Source organism: Pongo abelii, chromosome 2 (genome assembly GCF_028885655.2).
Source record: "Pongo abelii isolate AG06213 chromosome 2, NHGRI_mPonAbe1-v2.0_pri, whole genome shotgun sequence".
Lineage (NCBI taxonomy): Eukaryota > Metazoa > Chordata > Mammalia > Primates > Hominidae > Pongo > Pongo abelii.
Window position 1 is genome coordinate 26,986,045 of NC_085928.1, and position 21,416 is coordinate 27,007,460.

Below are 21,416 nucleotides of genomic sequence, written 5' to 3' on the forward strand. Positions count from 1 at the left end.
ATGTCTTGTGAGGTAGTAAAATTGTTAATCAAAGTGTTTTAAGCTGAAAGCTAGATGATGACATTTTAGGAATGATGTTGGAGGAAATTTCGCCTTGAGTAGAAGACTGAGCTTTGAGACCTCAAATGGTGTTTTCAACTCCAGGGCAATGACTCACACTTGCCATGTGCTGCCCTGACAACTCTCTCCCTTGTCAAGTTAGGTAATTCATAATATCACATTCCTCACTTAAAAAAAAAAAAAAAAACTACAGTGGATTACTTAATTAATTCCAGTTAGTTCATCATGGAAAATTACCATCAAGGATAGGATTACTCAGTTGCAGAGGACTTTAAAATAAAAATATAAACTTGAGTCACTTTTTGTGAGCCAAAAACCATATTCATTATAAATTTCTGTATACAAGAACTATAATGGGAGTGGAAGTGAAGGAATATTCCCTCAGAACAATATTGGTGTTTGGCCTTATAATTACATGCAGTATTTTGGGACATAAGAATAGAAAACAATAAAATATAAATCTACTAGAGCAAAAATAGAAAATAATAAAATTAAGTATAAAATGTAAACTAAGCAAATATAAAAATAGACTTACAAAAGATAAACTGGAAGCTATTAATTATAATATCAACAATTAATTCACTCAGTCTTAATGTTAGCAAATCTAATGGATGTGCAGTGGCAATTCGTTGTGGTTTAACTTGTATTTATCTGTTGACTAGTAATGTTGAGTATCTTTTCATGTGCTTATTGGCCATTAGTACATTTTCTTTGACAAAAAGTCTAAATAAATCTGCTCATTTTAAAAAACTGGGTTGTCTTCCTATTGAGTTGTAAGACTTCTTCATATATTCTGGAAGCAAGTCTTTTGTCTGATACAGCTGTTGCAAATTTTGTTTGCGTCTGTGGTTTGCCTTTGCTTTCTTAATGGTGTCTTTCAAAGACCTAATGTTTTTAATTTTAATGAAGTCTGACATCACTTTATGTTTTATGCTTTTATGTTCTGGTACAATTAATTTGTGTGTGTGTGTGTGTGTGTGAACATGCACACATGGTTTAACAATTATACATGCAGTTCATATCTCAATGGGAAATAACCATAGTAAAATTATTCAACTCTGTAAATACCTTTTCTTAAATATAGTCTGCAATTTCTCAGGTTCTACTTAAAAGTAAAGCTACTATTTTACATCATTTTTCTAAAAAGGTATTTGTGGTTTCCATGGGAACACATACATCAATAATAAGGCATTTGAAAGGTTTCAAACAAATACATTTACATGCCATTTCTTTTCATAAACAGGATTGATAGTCTAAAGAATTACTGCCTGCCAAACATCTGAAATTGAGATTATTACGTTCTGTAAAGTGCCAATGAATTTAAACTAGGAATCATCATAAAGCTAAGCATTTCCTTTTAAAGGCCTTTAACGAATCTCATTCTTCTAAAGTTACTTATATACAAGAAATATTCCACCAATAGCAAGTTTTATATCTCATCTAATATTCATTGTGGTTAAAGCTACTGTAAAGATATCATTCAAAGTGCATTTTAAGCTTCTAGTATCTATGTGAGCTGTCAGTCATAATTGTAAAGCAACCATAAGACAATGTTTAATTCACATTTTTAAGAAGAAAATCTTGTTCTTAAAAAAAGCAAAAAAAAAATTGAAGTAATTTTTGTTTACTGTTTTTTAAATTCAATGTTATGTGGATTGGCAACAGTTCTTAAAATGAAATTCAAAAACATCTACAGAATAGTGTTGGTTACTTCTACCGTGTGTGCTTTTATAATAACCCATTAGCTAACTAATCAACTGTATAGTTAAATGTTACACTAAGAATCACATGAAGATATCTATGTAGAACACTGGTCTCAAGTAATACCAATGTTACTTTTCAATTTACTATCTACATTATTTTCCCAGGGGAAAAAAAGGAGTCAAGATGTAGAACTGGAAGGGGCCTTAAAACTTAACTTTATTCCCAATGCAGAAATGCTTCCTATAACCTACTACAACAGACAACAGCTGAGTCCAATACACAATGTCAGTATTACTTTGCAAGGTATCAGGCCCACTATGAGACAAACCTAATTATTGGAAACATCATCTTTATACTGAATATTCTAGTCTACCTTCTTGTGACCTTCATCTTGCAGTTCAAGTTCTGTTTTTTAAAATTATAAAGAAAAACTACACTCCCCAATCAATGGAACAATAAGAAATCATCATGGAGTTTGGCTCTGTGGAAAAAACAGACAAACTATGTAGTCATAGAAATGTTAAATGAACTCAAGCTGGATCTCTTGAAAAACCAGAAGTAGGCCTAAAAGAACTTAATGTATTTTAAGTTCTAAGTTTTTTGTTTGGTTGTCATGGAAACTCATCATAAAGAATGATCCTGAATATGAATGTGTAACACATGTATTTTGCTATTAATCAAAGGTAAGGAAAGCAAGTTGTGACACGTTAGTAAATATGAAAATGATTTTAACAGGCCTAATGCGTTTTGAAAAATATTTGTAAAGCAGTATCAATGATTGAAACTAAAGTACCACTCCAGATAGGTCCCCTCACCTAAAACAGAGGGTCTTACTAACTTTTCAATAATAAAATGCTGTTTAGTCTGAATTTGCAGATTAACATTTTAATTTACCTGCCCAAGAATAAACATATGTCATTGTGGGGCTTATTTCTCAGAATAAGATTCCCAAGTAGCAAGTGATATATATATTTAAAAAGATGGAGTTACCAACTGGCTAACCGCTTGCCCTGAACACATTCCCAAATAACATACACCAATAAATCAAATAATGGGATGTTATTATACAAAAACCTAAGTGGATGAACATCTTGGTTTGAAAATATGTTCTAAGAAATCAGCAAAATAAATTTGGAATCATGCCACAACCAGATTTAGCCAGTGGTGAAAACATGTCTGTGGGGAAAGAGAGAGGTAACTGTGTCTATTATCATGCCTAGAACAGGAATTTGAACTATGGTAGCTTGGTAACTATGGAAACTTATTTGACAGGCTGCCAAGGCAAACTGGGTTAAAGATTCCCATTCTCATAAGAGAAAATGGAATAATTTGGTGGCTGCAGATAAGGTCAACTCAACCAAGAATAAACTGCGGTCATGACTACTTTGCCCAAAACAAATCCTTTTGAATGTTTTTCCATTTACTCAATTATTTTTAAAAATTTCTTAATTTTTGGCATTTTAAATCTTTCTAAACCAAAATGTATGTTGAATTTAATCTAGTATTTCTAACTTATTTGAAAACTGTAGCATTTTAAAGAGTTATGGTCTTTTTTTTTTAACCAATGAACTCTTCAGAAACATTTAAATTAATTCATTCTAACATGTCTTCAAACTTAAGATGTTTCTAAATAAAAATTTTATTTTAACAAAAATTTTAATTCTAATTTCATTTTATTTAAGGCATCTGAATAGATTCAAAAACAAAAGTGTGCTAAGTATTCAATAAATTTGTTCTAAGACACTTCCAGAGTACTAGAGAAGAACCTTAGAGAGCTTTAAGCACCAGTGAAGCTGGTTATTTGAGATAAAAGTCTAAAAGAAAAGTCATGTTTTCAGTGGAAATACTATCACAGGAGTTAATATAATACCACGATTATTCAGCAACTCAAAGTCAGGCTACATGGACTTAAATACATACTGGCACTAGGACATAAATATGTGAAAAATCAGGACAATCCTGGACATTCTAGGATATAAGATTACTGTGCTAATATATAAGGAGGGTATCAATAGCCTGAGATAAAGTCTCCCCATTGGTATTTTCATGTAAACAGGTAGTAACGGATATTATTAATCTGTAATCCTGGGAAGTAAGGCAGGGACTGAGGTCTCACTGGCATTGCTCATGTCACAATATGAAGATACCTACCTTGGACAACTCTCCATTTAGGGCAGCCTTAATTTAGCCTAATTTTTATTCTCTCAAAAGTCCATATATAGACCAATTTTCTATTTTTAACATATCAAAAGAACTTCAACAAAACCATCTATCCAGAATAAAATCAACACTAAATGGCCAAATTTAAAGTTAAATTAGATTGATACTGGCTATGTAAAATTTAATTCACAAATAATATGTCCATTCTCTGACAACAATTTAGTTGCTTTGTTCTAAACATTTATAATAGTTCAGCTCTCTGTCCGGACTTCTTTGTATTTACAAAGGAACTGCTCCCAATACATAAACATCGTGCTTTTATAAAGAAAGCTACCAGGTGCTGTGAAATTGGGAGGCAATTTCATTGTACTTGGCTTACCACATTAAACTTCAATAGTTCCTTATTTCTGTTTACTCATGAGTCAATCAAGTTTTAATTAAATAAAATGACAACTAAGAAAAATAGGTCCTCCACTCCCCCATTCCAGAGGTAAAAGCATGGCACTATATTGTTATCATATAATCTGAACATCATCAAAATTAAGATTTTCTCAAAAGTCACTGTTGGCTAGGCGTGGTGGCTCACACCTGTAATCCCAGCACTTTTGGGAGGCTGAGGTGGGCGGATCAGGAGGTCAAGAGATCAAGACTATCCTGGCCAACATGGTGAAACCCTGTCTCTCCTAAAAATACAAAAATTAGTTGGGCCTGGTGGCACGCACCTGTAGTCCCAGCTACTTGGGAGGCTGAGGCAGGAGAATCGCTTGAACCTGGGAGTAGGAGGTTGCAGTGAGCCAAGATTGCACCCACTGCACTCCAGTCTGGCAACAGAGCAAGACTTGTTTCAAAAAAAAAAAAAAGTCACTGTTAAAGAGAATGACAAGCAAAAGAATGGGAGAAAATATCTACTAATTATATAGCTGACAAAGGACTTGTATCTAAAATACATAAAGAACTCTCAAAACTCATCAATAAGAAAATGATCCAATAAAAAATGAAAAATTTGAACAGATATTTCACCAAAGAATATAAACTGATGACAAACCAGCAAATGAAAAAATGTTCTACATATTAGTAACTAGGAAAAATGCAAATTTAAACCTAAATAAAACATAACCACACAACTATTAGACTATCTAAAATTTTTAATGTCTGACCATAAGTGTTGGTAAGGGTATGAAGCAACTCACATGGCTAACAGGAACATAAATGGTAAAACCATTTAGGATGACAGTTTGGCATTTTCTTAGAAAGCTAAACACATACTTACCATATGATCCAGTCATTCTACTCCTAGGTGTTACCCAAGAGAAATGAAAGCACATATTTACACAGAGACTTGTACATAAATGTTCATAGCAACTTTGTCTGTAATAGTCCCAAACTGGAAACAAAAATGTGCATCAACAGATAAATATATAAACAAAATGCAGTACATTATAGCTACGTAAAGGGAATGAACTACTGATCAACACAACATGAATGAATCTCAAAATCACTATGAAAGAAGTAAGACCAAAAGAGAGAACATATTGTATAAAATTTGTGTAAAATTTGGGAATATGTAAACTAATACATGACAGAAAGCAGATCAGTGGTTAGTTTCCCAAGGATATGAAAGAGAAGCTGGTAAAGGACTAGAGGGGATTACAAAGGGACACTAGGACTTTTGGAAATGATAGATATGTACAATATTTTGATTGTGGTGATATTTGCCAGGTATATGTGTGTGTGCGCACAGTATACGTAAAACATATCAAATTTACATTCTTAATATCTGCAGTTTACTGTGTGCTAATACTTTAATAAAGCTCTTCTTAAAAAAGGAAGAAAGCTGTCATCATAGGTACTGTCCATTCATTAGTAAAATGTAAGCTTCACAGACAATTTTTTTTCATCTTTTATTAACTACATATTCTCAGTGCTGGCACATATTAACTATTCAAGAAATATTTATTTGATAAATGAATGATAAAGAAAAAAACTAAACACTACTATGAATCAAAAAATGTAGACTCCATATATTCTAGTTTCATTTCAAGCACTACTAAGCTTATAATAAAGGTATGGATATTTCTAAAAGAAACATATGCTAAGTTTAAATAAATCAAAGTAGCATCAGCTTTGTTTTTCTACTGAAATAATTTCACTGGTTAGCATCTTTAATATTTTTATCAAGAATTATACAGCTTCTTAAATAACAATAACAGCAAATGCACAGTAATTACTGTGTGTCAGGCACTATTCTAAGGATGTAGCATATATTAGTTGATTAATCCCTATAAAACCTTATAAAACAAGCTTATCTTTTTCTCATTTATAAAACAGACAGCAAAAGCTTTGATATGATGAAGACGTCAATCTTTTATACTTCACATATTACATCTGTATCTCCTTTAATTTTATGATTCTTGACAAATATTTTTAGATATTTAGATTTTTAATACTTCTTTTTGCTTTGAAGGGCCCTCCCCAACTAAAATTAGTTTATAAATCATTATTTTATCCAAGCTTTGTTGATCACAAAATTTTTTTTCCACCTCAGAGCAGAATAAAGCCCCACAATTCTTTCACTACTTGTCTCAATAATTGCCACTACTTACTAACTGAAGGCAATATAAAAGATGAAAACATTTTTCTACTCAAGGGGAAAACCATGCTAGAAATACTCAATCCTTATTTGAATAATCCACTCAGTCATATACTTCCCTATAATTTGGAAAAAAAATGTTAACTCTTCTATCATATTCTTCTCTCCCTTCCCTAATCCCAAAGATCATAACTACTGGTAGTGTCTGGAAACATGTTAAAATATTCAGATCCTGGGAGAAAATAAGACCATCAATGATTACTAACAAAAGCAGCCTACCTAAAAATTATTATTGGAAGATGGCAATGATGTATTAGATAAATGACTTTTAAAAAGATATAATGATGGGTTCAAGAAAGGTTTAAATGAAATATGGCCTGATTGTAACTGAATACCTGGAGAGACTTATCTCTTGAACTTACATCCTTAAAACCACAAAGTTTAGCAACATTTGAGCTCCAATCATAATTGTTTTGCTTTTCTAAATCTTCTTATAACATAAACCAGTGGAGATACATTATTCATCTTACTAAACTGTTTTTGCCACAGATTTGGATACCATGGAGCAATGCACATAAAATTCATGCTGGAATCAAAACAAAATATTTTCACATCTACTTATAAAACGTTTAGAAGTTCATCACAATTTTGTCCAATAAATAAAAAGACAAAAGAATAACAATTTGCAGGAAAACATGGCTTTTTAAACACTTGAAAAGATGCAGAAACCCACTAAAAAGACTGCAAAATTACAATTATATGTACATGCCATTCCTATCAGATTAGCAAGAATCAAGTGGTATACATATACATACTACTGGTGATGTTGTGGAGAAACAGGTATTTTTATATATTATTGGTAGAAGTGCAAAATAGTACAATTCTTATAGAGGATTATTTGGCAATATCTATCAAAACTATAAATACATTTACTGTTTGATGTAGCAAGATAAAATTTAAAAATTTACCCTGCAGATTATACTTGCATACATACAAAAGAGCATATATACCAGGCAATTCATTATAGCATTATTGGTTTATTAAAATCTTTTGACATTACAAACTATATAATATACACACATTACAATACTACGTAGACATAAAAAAGATTGAGAATGCTCTCTGCATCTCAGTAATAAAAGATCTCTAGTATATTTTAGGAGAAAATGGCAAGATATGTAACAAGGTATATGTATATATTACTTTTATACAGGGGGGAAATAAATTAAAATGCACCTGAGTGTGTGTGTGTGTGTGTGTGTGTGTGTGTGTGTGTGTGTGTGTGTGTGTGTGTGTGTGTGTGTGTGTGTGTGTGTGTGTGTGTGTGTGTGTGTGTGTGTGTGTGTGTGTGTGTGTGTGTGTGTGTGTGTGTGTGTGTGTTTTCTTGTCTATGCTTAAAGAAACAGTGCCAAGACATAAATTAATAGAAGTGGTTATCTGTAGATGGTGGGTAGGGTAACTAGGTATAAGAATGAGAAAACACCTCTTCATATTGTTTTGTATGTATTATCTATACACTTAAAAAAATGTAAAAACATTCTTTCTCTACTAACACTGTCATGAATATTTACAAACATTTACTAAAGAATGCAATATACTATAGTAAATTATTGGAAAGAAATTCAGTTTTTTCAGATAGTTAACGGTGCTGACACACTGCATAACCAATATGACCAGCTTAACATTCCAGGCCAGTGACTCAGGTGTTCAACAGATCTCTATTTTCTTATGCTAAAAGGCTACTTACAGAGGCGGGGAAAGGCATTGCAGAAAAAACAGAAACTACAGAAAATATAACAAAAATAATATTCACTGAGAAGTCTATTACAAAGATAACTGCTAACATTTAAAAATATTTCTATAGTCTCTTTTTCTCTGTTCTTTTTCATACATTATATATTGATATCTCATACTTGATACAGTGATATTATAGACACTGACATTAAATATACTGAAATATAGTATCTGTGATATGGATATTATAAATGATGCAGAAATTTTCACAGATTATAATCTGAAGAGAATATAAAAAAGGGCTTGATTCCTTTACCTACTCATTCAAAACCTGTTTATTGGAATATGTAAGGTAATGCATACGTTAATTTGCTTAATTTAGTTATTCCACATATATTAAAACATCACGCTGCATGTTGTATATCATAAAAATATACAATTTTGATCTATCAAATTAAAAAAAATTATCAGGTACTTATACGTGCCAAGCACTGTGTTATGCACTAAGAATATAGTACTAAACAACAGTGACATGACCCCTGCCTTCATACTGCTTACAGTTTACGACAGCAGTTCTCAAATTTTTGGCCCCAGGACCCCTTTATGAACTTTTACATTTTGAGGACCCCAAGCACTTTCACTTATAGGAATAATAGCTATCTATATTTATCATGTTATTCATTTAAACTAAGAGTTTTAAAAATTTTAATTCATTTAAAAAGAATAGGAAACCTATTACAGGTTAATATAAACAGTATCTCCTAAATTTTATAAATCTTTTAATATCTGGGTCAAAAGAGGAAAGTTTGATTTTCATATCTGCTACAGCATTCAGTCCACCATAATACGTTGTTTAGTTGAAGTACATAAAGAAAAAAAAAGCTTCACGCAAATACATTAGTTGGAAAAGGGAGACTATTTGAATAGTCCTGAGATAATTAGAAAAATACTTCTGCAATACTAAACTAAAATGTTACAAGTGGTAGTTTCTTAAGGTTGGCTGCTATGTGGAATCTAAAAACACACTAATAAGCTTTTTATATTCTGTGTCATTCATACAAGTACTTTATGCATATATTACATTTCATCACATAGAAAAATTATACACACATACACAAATATACATATTTGTGTATATATAAACCAAATGTCTTAAGTCATGAAAACTTATATGTGTTCTTATACATGAAATACTGTTCATAAAACGGTTTTAGGATTGTTAAAAATTAAAAATTTACCAAAAATCATCTGACAGATAACTACTGTGAAAATAGGTATCAGGAGAGAAAATCTCTTGATAGTTCAAGCGATTGAAAAGCTTTTATTAATATGATATGTCAGCACTGTAAAAATAACTTCAAAAGCCTCGTTCCCCATAATATTGCTGCTAGACTGAAATTCCTATTATCATTCTCAGTAGAGTCAAATAAATATCCATTTCACGGAATCTCCTGATCATGATTTCTAAGATTAAATACTATTTTAGCTGAAACACAGAATATTCTAAAAGATTTACATTTTCATTCAGATTTTTCCATATCGGAAATCCAACTATATTCAAAATACTAGATATGTTTTCCTGAAAATGTTCCCTAGATCATTTTAGTTGGTTTGGAAAATAGTTTTCACAATGTTTTTAATTCTTCAAAATCAAGGCTAAAAAACAGCATTATTCATAGAATGCAGTGTTTTCAAAAATTTTAATGCAAGGAAATTGTATACTAGTCTTCGATTATTTCATATCAGATTTAGAACTGAATGACATAAGGAAGCCCCTCATATTTATTCCCCTGAAAAATCACAATATGCAAGGGATAAAAAGGAGAACTGTCATTTGCAGCAGATAGATTATATTCCTAAGAAATGTAAAAAAAAATAAAATGAAAAACCATTAGAATGAATCAAAAATTTGATAAAAGAGGCTGCATAAGATTCATATTTTTAAACAGGCATTTCTATATGCTAATAGCCAATTTCAAAAGTCCATGGGAGGAGGGTGGAGAGAAATCCCAGTGACTATCAAAATACTTAAAATGCCTAAAGTAAACCTAATAGGCATGTGGAAAGCACATACCAGAAAAGAGATTCTATTCCAGCATGCATACATACATACATACATACACACCACACACACACACACACACACACACACACACACTACCTACCAGAATAGAGGTTTATCTGGTTTCTAGATGGGAAGAAATGACATTATTGTAAAGTTGTCAATTCTTACTAAATTAATTCAGGAGTTCAATAGAATTTTTATGGAATCCGGGAAGGTAATTCTGAAGTAGACAGAGAAAAGAAAAGTTAAGAAAAATTTTGAAAGAAGAACAGAGATAAGGGAATTTACTGAATATCAAATCATATTATAAAACAATAGTAATTGAAATAGCAGTATCTTGGTTTAGGAAGAGAAAGACATAGCAATACAACAGAATTAAGAGTTCAGAAACAGACCTAATATGTATGAGAATTTATTTTAGGATAAAAGTGCTCTCAAATCATAAAAAAGTATAGGTAATTCAAAAGTATTTGGACAACTGGTTATCCCATTGTGAAAAATGGGTCTCTACCTCTTTATCAAGTTTAATAAAGTTTCAGATTAAAATGAAACATAAACCATAAAACTATTAGTTTTCTAAGACTTTTTTCTACACTCTAGCTCAAGGAGAGAGAAGGAAATGAAAGGAAGCCATTTCAGACAATACAGAACTTCCAACAAATACAAGGAAAGAGACAAACAGATTTTTACCACATAAAAATGTAAAATTTTCTATATGACACTATAAGGTTAAAAAATAAGAGATGAATATAACACAAAAGATTACTATCCACATCAAAGAGTTCCTAAAAAACTAAGAAGCAAAGTTCAAAAAGTAACCAAAAATCTGAAAAATGATACAAAAAGATAATTTACAGAACTATTAATACCTATAGCCAATCGATCATGAAAAGCAGATCAACTTCATCTAGGAATCTACAAAACGTTTTAATGAGCTACTTTTTCAGTTATCTAACGGGCAAAAGAACAAATCCAGACCAAAATCAAAACGGAAACAAAACAAAACAAAATACAACAACAGCTCCAGCTAAGAATTTTATGACATTTCACACCGCTTGTCAATTTCATTTATTTGCCAAGAGATGAGACTACACTCTTTATGTGAGAACAAAAGGTCTGAAAACATGGCACATCTTCACCATCAGGACATCTAACTGTGTAAGATGACAAAGCTAGTGCCCACTGACAGTAAGCCCATGTGCCAGGGAATGCTCCTTCCTGCCCCATTCTTGGACAGTAGACTGACTATATGGTCAGCTGAGGAACAAAAGCTGAGAACATCTTGGCAGAAATTCCTTTAGAATTTTTCCACCAAATTAAATCAATGAATTGATGGGCTAATGATTTGCCTTATTCAGGCTGAAGATACAGGACATATTTTAGGAGGAAAGTATTATAGACTATGCCTCCAGAGGTTATACAACCCCAGTACAGCTTAGAGATCCAACATGTTGTATGGGTGATGGAGAAAAAGACAAAATGAACATGCAAACAGAACCACTAAAGTTGAGAATAAAAGAATTCAAATATTCTGATAGTTTACAACTTTCCCAAATACCAAATACAGCACATTAATCCAGGTATAGAACACAAGATAGAAGCACTGAATCAATACTTTCACATGAATTAATAATGTGAACTGATTCCAAAATAGAATAAAATATAGTACACTCCAAGGAAAAGAAGCCCTTCATGCTACTCAACAGATATTCACTTTCTACTTTATATTTTACAATAAATCTGTATGTCAATAAAACTGTATTAACAGTAAGTCTTCAACAAGTATTTAGTAAAAAGCCTAATATAATGTTGATTTGTCTTATCTATACTGGCCATAACTTCTTGTTTGTTGACAAAACTTGATCTCTTAAATGTTTCAGAGAATGACTGAGCATGTTAAAACTTAGGTATTGCTATGTAATCTTTAATGCATAATGACTAAACAACATTTTGAAAGAAATAATACAAATGGCTTAGTATTTTTTTTATTGTATCTTACATTACCTTAAGTGTACTCATGAACACATACCTGAAATAGGTCTTTCTGAGGCAAAGGTGGGGATCGTTCTTCATACACAGGAGGTGGTTTATGTGTGGGTGGAAGGTCAATCCTGCATTGCAAAGGTTAAAACATGTGATTGTCACATTTAGGAAAAAAAAAAAAGAAAAAGAAAATCAAGGTTCTCATAAGTTTTGAGAATATTTTCCTCATATTATATAGATAATATACACTCTAGCCTACCTGTTTAATTCAGTTCTTACATTGCCATTAATCTACCAAAGATCAAAAATAAAAGTAAACATTGGTGTTAAAGGTTGCCATATGGAGAACCAATCATGTTTAAAGAAGGAATTAAAATAGAAGAATTGAAATTAAGTAATCCAGTATATGACTTTACTTTAGTGCATGTTTTAATATTTGACTATGTCTATCACATTTATAGTCTCACTACACTTTCCTCCAAAGTGTCATAATGAGAAATGTTTACACTGTATTTTAGAAATACTTCTAAAACTGATTTTCAAAAGCTCTAGTCACTCTTACAATATTCACCAATTATATTTTCAACGTACAGACCATTATAAATCTTTCCATCTGAAATAAACAAAATAACCATTACATTTTTAGGGAACACATTTATTTTTTCCAAAGTTACATGAGCTATCAGAAAATCAACACTTTCATATATTTTAAATATTGTTTACTTATAACAAAGATAGTTTTAATATACCTTATAGCTCTCTGCATTTTACAAAATTTTATAAATATAGTCTCATGCTTTTGAAGATCACAGATAACATTTTCAGTACTTGTGCTTAGAAAATCAAAAAGTTATCTATATTAAAGGATAAAGGGAATGAAAGCTATAGATCCTGAAGTAATAAATTCTCTGTGGTCTAATAATGTCCCAATGAGCATAAACTAGTATTTTAAATGATTAAAACTTAAGTGATAAATAAAATCATTACATTAATTTGTTAACCTACCAGTAAATTATGTTTTTGAAATTATAGAAAAGCCAAGATAATCTGGGAATTAAGTTAACCACATGCTAGTCACTCTTGAAAGACTGAAGCACTCCAGTCCCACAAGTATTATACTGAAAGAGCATTTTATCATCTTTTATTTAAAATAATTGTTTTTTCTAATCTAACAAAAATCACAGCAAATTTCTAGCTCCAAGGTGCCATAGGCCATTTAGGTGAAAAAAATGAGGCTCATTGAGATAAAGTATTTGTTCACAGTCATAGTACTAATTTGATCATGACAGAGCTGTAACTGACACACAAATGTCTTTGATGCAAAGACTAGTGCTATAATTGTGCCAAATTAGAGAGCAAAGACATATACAAAGCGTTTATGAAGACAGAAGAACTATATTCTTTGAAAGTCAACCTTATGTCCTAACATAAAAACATTAATAAACTACATAAGAAATAATGCCGTTTGTAAAGAGCTTCACAGTTTATAAAATATTATCTTATTCTACTATCATCTCAACCATGTGAGGTAAGTAGGAAGAGCATTATTCGTATTTCTCAGATGAAGCAACAAAGCTGTTGATAGAATTAAGAGAACTGAGACACCGGTCATCTGATTCTACAGCAAGGTGCAATTTCTGCCTTACAACTCTATCTCAATGACTAGGTCAAAAATATTGCTTACTCTTTAAATAAGAAGATGTATATTTTATAAGTCACCAAAAAAAAGTATTTTTTTTAAGAAAAAATTTTTAAAATTCAATGTATTTAATAACTTGATAGTTCAGTTATATCTATACATAAGACATGCATATACAATATGAAGAAGCCATTAAAACTTCAAAGATATTTTTATATGTCTTTTGGTTACCACTTCATGAAAGGCCTACATTTCTATTCAGAAGGCAGGACAATATAAAGTATTACTATGTTACCCTTTAGAAAGATGTCTAATACGCTCTAGGTGAAAAATGTAAAGCTGTTCTATACTTCTAGCAGCCCCTTGACAATGTTCATTTACCAAGATATAGTTTGAGATATTCTGATGAAACCAGGGTCATCTAACAAAGGCCTAACATTATCCTTACTTCTATCCCTTAAGTTCTTTATGAGGAGCTGTAAAGGTAAACATAAAGATTGACACATACTGATATTCATAGTTGAACAAAGGCAAAAAAGTTACCTACACTTTGTCAAGATAGGATGGTCTTTTTTTTCGAGGAGTCAGCAGCACAGTCACAAAGATAGCAATGATGAAAAGGGCAAGAACAGCTCCAATTACCGCTCCAGCTACAGCTATGGAAGAGGTCTGCTTAAATGGAACATCTGTAAAGTAACAAAAATTAGGCTTTTCAAATAATCTTAAAAATAATTCTTGAAATTGCATACCTTTTCTACAATGTGCAAACTATTTGACTGAAGTATGTTATCCAAGAGCCAGGTTAGAGGAGCCCAAATTTCATTCATTAGGTTTAGTGGCATTATGCTAAAACCCTTCCTTCTTTCTTATATTACTTTAATACCTCAGCTTAACTTTTTAAAAATTATGTAAATATCCCCAAACATCACCAAGAGAATATATTCTTGATATGTAAAGAGTACCTGGAGAAGAAGAGAGAGAAAAAGATGAAAGTAATTTTAAGTTTGTACTCTAAAAGGTAATTTTAAAAATCAGTATTCTCTAATATAAACGACCAGTAATACAGATATTTAGCACTTTTATTCTATTAAAATAAAAAAATCTATTAACAAAATTGAAAAACAGGCGCAAAACAGAAAATATCTCAGATCAAAAAAACACTGACATTGGACACTGTAAAATTTGAAAAATATTTTTAAATATTAATATTAAAACAGGACTTGCACAAAATTTCCCTTAATTCATGCACATTTAATACAAAGTGCACTAAAAATAGCTTCTCTACTACAACATTTAAATAGAAATTCTTCCTATCTCCTGGCCATAGACATATGTCATTTCTGAATACCAACTTCTCTTTCCCACACTGCACCACAATTTTTTAAGAAAGGATTTAAAAAACATTTTTGGCTGTTAGCATTTCACATTTTCCCAAAAAATTGAATCACAATTTTATGAACTCCCAAATAAGGGAATGTACTAAAACTATTACAAGTACTACATACTTTCAAATGTTAAGTATTAAGGAATGTAACAAAATAATCTTTACGTGTAAGTATTACTTTGACAATTTCAGCTATATTAAATCCAGTAACTAAATTTTGTGGAATTTGTGAATTACAAAGTTCCTTCACACATCTGATTTTGTTTTTGTCTTTCTTACAAATAAAAAAATACTGAGATAACATTCTACAAAGATATTGCAGTTCTGAAGTTAAATAATCTGCCAAGACCATTCAATCAATGAATAGTAGAGAACACAGAGAGAAATAAAGTTAGGTTGGAGCAGGGTAGAAGCCTCCACTATTACCCCTTGTTGGAAGAGAAGAATGTTTTTGTTAACATATATAATGTAGACTAATGAAGAGGTCTCAGTTTTACTTAAATTGACATAATCTTCACATATACTCTTAAATAATTGCAATAATTGTTGGGACCCAGACACGGCAGAGTTACAGAACTAGCACTACTGGTTTTGAAATATGTTTCACCTACTTACCATGATAGTATTCCCATATAAATACATATTTATAAGTATTTTCCAATTCTGTTTTTATTTAAATGTGGGTAACATGGTAGTTTAGATTGCCAAAAAGAATGTTTTACTTTCTTTCAAATTATAAAAATGTCTTTAGAATACTAACAATCCTGAGTTTATTAATGGCTCATTTTGTTCAGCTCATTTTGAAATAAAAATCTAACAACCAGTAAGTGCAAGTCACTCATTTCAGTAACGTTTCCAATGAATAGATTCTGAAACATTATAACTCAGTCATTCATGGTGACCTTCATATGCTAATACCAGCCTGGTTTATCTATTGTTCCTCAATTTTCTAATCTATCTCCATTTGAATATGTACTAGATAAAAAAAAAATTTGAAACCCAGTACAGCCAAATATCATTCTGCACTTGTAAATGTGAGAGAGATTTGGGATGACTTATGGATAATCTATATTATCATTTTCCCCACCATATAGATTATGACTTTGACCACTGAACACAGCCATAAAGTAGATGGTCCTACTCAATCCTTAATAATAGGCCAGTTGAAACTATTAAGGTTATGCAATTTGACCAAGGTCATACATCTCTAGTCAGTGGCACAAATAAAAAATACTAATTGTCAAGTACGTTATTTACTCCACACCAGTTATTCTAAAGGTCTTCCTCTCTTGGAAATTTTTCTTTTGCTAAAGAAGACATATCATGTTTGCCCAACTGTACAGAATTTAAATTTTTGTTATTTTGATGACAATGTTAATACCGTAAGGGTTTTTTTTTTCAAAATTACTTTTGAAAAGTTCATGTTACTCTTTGAGTGGGGCTAAATTAAGATTCTCAATCTAGAGGTCATTATAAATTTTTTATCAAACTATACATCTCCTCTAAGAAAGCCTTTAACTTCAACAATAATCTGAGGTTTGGTAGTGCTCTGTAATAAAACCACATAATGTAGACTTTTAATCTCTTAATTCCCAACTTTAAATAGATACTATTTTTAATATCTTGAAGTAATGCTTGTCTAAATATATATTCTTAAACATTTTAATTACAATCTATCCAATTTTGTCACACCAGTCTTATAATTGCTAGCTCTAGGATTCTACGAGAGTTGACTATATGTATATCACAACACTTCCTTCTATCTTAATTTGGACATCTTCATTTCACCTGGTTCCATTCATTCTTTTCTCATATGTATCCTCTTTCTCCCATACCTCTTTGTAGTATTAGAATAGGCTGGTAGCTGCTGAAATGAGCAAATGGAGGAAAAACTAAGTATGAATCTATTTCCCCACTAGATAATCTACTTCACGTAGGTCAATTGATTACGCTAAATATGCATATGGGATATATTTCAGGTTTTCTTTTCTGATTCTAATTGAGAAAAAAAAGAGGTAAGTACTTAAAGTGTTAGTAATTTAAGGGTATTAACAGTTGATGAAAACCAGTATGAAAGCAAAGGAGCGCGAATCTTTTGCATTCAAGTATTTTGATGAAAATTGGTAATTTAGCCCCAACACTGTTTCGCACATATCCCAGCCCAAATAAACAAGTATTTTGATGAAAATTGAGAATTTAGCCTCAACACTGTTTCCCCCTTTTCCCAACCCAAATAAACACATACATACTACATAGACTCTACATCCCAATAAAACCACTACAGAGGAAAAAAAATTAAGTGACCAAATGTATAAACATGGCATTTTTGAACACTAAGGTAGTTTACTGAGTGAATGACATCAAACAGTACCATCGACCTAAGGAGATGATCTACTAAGAGCAATATATGCTTACAAGAGGCAGAAAACAAGAAAAAACTTATAAAAGATTTACCACTAAAAGACTGGTGCATGCATTTCTAAAAAAAGACCAGCTTGCTGTTATCACAGTAGTAATGGTAACTCATATTCACTGGAAACTTACCTCCAAAAATAGAAAAAGAGCATTCTCCAACACAACAAGAGTATACTGCCACACCTAATTAAAAGATAGCATGCACATGTCTTCTGGGGAAGATGTTTAAAAATCAACTAGTTATCAACCAAAAAAAAAATGAATATGGATATAAGAAATAACTTTCATTACTTTTTGGAAAAAAAGTACAAAAATATTATAAATAATAAATTGAAGTATTTTTATCATTCAAAAACAAATAATTTTTAAAGTAAAGCTATTGAAACATGTGTACACCTAATTCACATCTAAAACTGAAATATGCCCTATTTTTTCTCTTCAGACCCTTTGACAAAACTTTAGTGATGACATCACAGGTTTATGTGTTGGCCTACAAAGTTATCTTCCCACCTTTGATTCGCTCCCATACTATATATTATTGTATTACGAATTTTTCCCCATAAATAATCCCATTCTTCATTTGTAATAGCCCCTTTAATGTTTATTTTCTCAGTATGACTTATTAGCTTTTATATCCATACGAACATTTATGTCTCACTACTTTTTTATTAAAGTGCTCTATTTGGATCAGGTCAGTCTCCTCGGCCTCTCATCCAAAAAATTACCCCAAGCACCTAGTATGTGTCAGGCCTTGTGCTAAGTGCCAGGAATGCAGGAATGAATTTTACGTGGTAATAGACAGCAAAATCCCCCAAAGTAGAGTCAAAGAATCCATGAAATATATGTCACCCAGGAAGTATAGAAATATTACCACTTATCTTTAAAAAAGACATTTCATGAAAATAACTGTTTACTAGTATATAATACATGGATTGGCACTGGTTGCTCCTCTTGTCCAAGTATCAGGTGTTTTCCTGCCACACAGAGCACCCACTATATCTATGGGGAGAGTGAAATGAGAGAGTTCCACAAGAAAATTAAGTAGACAGCCCTTCACTTGGTTATTCCTTCACATCTTGTAACACGATTTATGAGAGCTCAGCTGAGTGAACTAATAACTTATCTAGATTTAATCAGTAGTCAAAAATGTAAAGGAAGAATTGTATGAGTGTCCCAAGTAACAGGTAAATAGCTAAGACACATGGACTCTGTGGAGATATCAGTGCTAATCTACATATTATATACTAGTAAGCGTTTATTTGTAGTATCATTCCTGCAAATAATTGGCAAAAAAACCCACATAACACTAATAATACTGGTACTAATAACTGGCAATACAAATATCTTACTCTTAATACACAAATTTTATCAGTTAGCTACAGTATGAAGTAAAATTTGCATGGCAATCTAACCAGATATAACAAGTTAACCAAAAAAAAAGATCAAATGCATCAGCAGACCAGTTAAAATATATTTACATTTACTAAACCTATAATGTGCTGAAAAACAGTAGCTAATGTGAAGGAGAAGTTATTGATTAGCAAGACATTGAACAACCAAATATCTAGAACTAAAGATAAACTCTAAAAATACTGGTTGGGATGAAAACTGTTAACATCCAAACAATCTACTTCTTCCATTTAAATCTATTTGTTTTTGAGAGGTGGCATTTTAGTTATCACATCTAAAAACCAAGTATCAACATGCACTGACCATGATATCAGACCTTTCAATCACTGAATCAAAAAGTATAAAATTGAAAATAAAAAATGCATGAAGAACATTCAATCATGTAGTTTTACCAAAAATGTTTTAGTAATAAAAAAGTTAACTTTTAAAATGAAATGCAATCATATTGTTTCCCCAAGTCTTAGTTTTAGTGAGAAAAAATTAACATGTTAAATATATTATCAGATAGCTAAAATTTCCACTTTTGAATATTTTATAATGCATGTAGGAAACTGCTGTAGTAGCACATGTATAATAGGAGTACAGACTAATTTTGAACTGGGAGGTACACTTAAAGGAGTTTTCACTGATCTGGAGAAGAGAAATAAAAACCAGAAGAAGATGTGAGGTTATGATAGATAAAGTTGATAGGAAGCAGCATGACAATTATTCAGACATCTAGGTATATGATATGGTAAAAGAACAGGGTTAATAGATCTAGGCATCGAGTACCAAACGGCAGCTAATATCACACACAAAAAAGTAGGCATGTGCTTTCTGATGGAAAAACAGCACCACTTATGTATGATGTAATCTTGCCCTCAAATTAAACTTCAATCTAACCAAGGCTCTAGATCTCACTATCAATTTACAGAAAATACAGAGGGATGTGTGTGGGATGCAAATGGCAGAATTTAAACTGGAAAAATTTAGAACAAATGAAGCAGTTTCTTTAAGAAATAAATTGCAAGGGAAAATGGGGTGGGGGTAAACAGAGTAAAAGCTATTTCCAGCAATCACATGAATGGATCATATTTGGAAAACCTGATTAAAACTGCAAAATACATATGATTAAAAATTTGAATGCTCACTTGACAGAATGTTAGGGAATTATTATTAATTTTGGTGTAATAATGATACTGTGGTTACTTTTTAAAAAGTCCTTATTTTTCAGAGCTATATAGTGATTTATTTACAGATGAAATAATATCAAGAGGGGTTATGTAGGTAGGGGTCTAAATTGAATAAGACTGACCAGGAACTGATGATAACTGAAGCTAGTACATGGAGGTCCATTTCATTATTCTGTCCTATTTTTATATAATTTTCCATAATAAGAAGTTTTTTGTTGTTGTTTTTTAAGAAAGGCCAAGTCACCTAGATCCTACCTTTGGCTTTTAGATAGAACTGTCACTTTACAATTAGGTTTTCCCTGGGATATTTCTCATAATTGAGACTGTACAACTTGCATATCATGTCTATGTAGCAATATTATGCACATAAGGAAATGAGGCTCTAAAACTATTCCCATGTTTTGAAGATTACATTTTAAAGTTATTGCTCTAAAAGGTCATTGCTCTAAAAGGTCACTTTCAATCAGCTTCATTAGCAACCAGCCAGAAAAAAACAGCAGCTATTAAAAGGCAAATGAAACAAGATATATCCCAAAACTGAATCATGTTTTATCCTTCTAAATTGAAATAAACATAACTGTCACGAACGTTCAAGAAAATAAATGATACCTAAGGGAATACAAGGTAAAACTTTTGTAAACAATTTTGGTTTCAAGCTCTTGATAAACACCTAACACTACTCAAGTCAAAGTGTCAAGTCAAAGTATATATGTACTTTACAAAAAAGCAGATCACTGGACTACAACAGAAAAAAAAACCCAGAAATATATAAACAGAAAGCATTTTAAAAAACAGATGAAAGTTGGTTTACTGTGCAAACCCCTCAAAGACTGTTTCATGCATGAATTTTTTTTTTTATTGGGATACCAAGAAGGGAACAAAACAACCCAGTCTAACTGTGTATTATCAAAGAAAAACCCAGGTCAAAAATCGTTTAAAAAATACAATTTAAAAAGCCAGAAATAGGAAACAAAGTGATGCATCACAAGGTGATTATAAACAATTCAAAGCAATGGCATTTCTAATCAGAGTAGCTCACAAAAAGTAATAAGTAAAAAAACACTAAATGTCAACTTAAGAAATACCTTATGAAATGTGTT

The 21,416-nt window shown here is 31.4% G+C and overlaps 1 protein-coding gene across 2 annotated transcripts in view; it reads right to left on the minus strand.

Moving 5' to 3' along the window:
- The window catches only part of NECTIN3 (nectin cell adhesion molecule 3), a 133,167-nt gene that overhangs the window by 45,272 nt on the left and 66,479 nt on the right, over positions 1-21,416 (minus strand). For both annotated transcript variants that reach the window (XM_024244520.3, XM_054551542.2), the window contains exons 6-7: positions 14,483-14,621; positions 12,343-12,424 (exon numbers count right to left, since the gene is read on the minus strand). In XM_024244520.3, the coding sequence (XP_024100288.1) occupies positions 12,343-12,424; positions 14,483-14,621 (221 nt within the window). The remainder of the gene's footprint in view (positions 1-12,342; positions 12,425-14,482; positions 14,622-21,416) is intronic.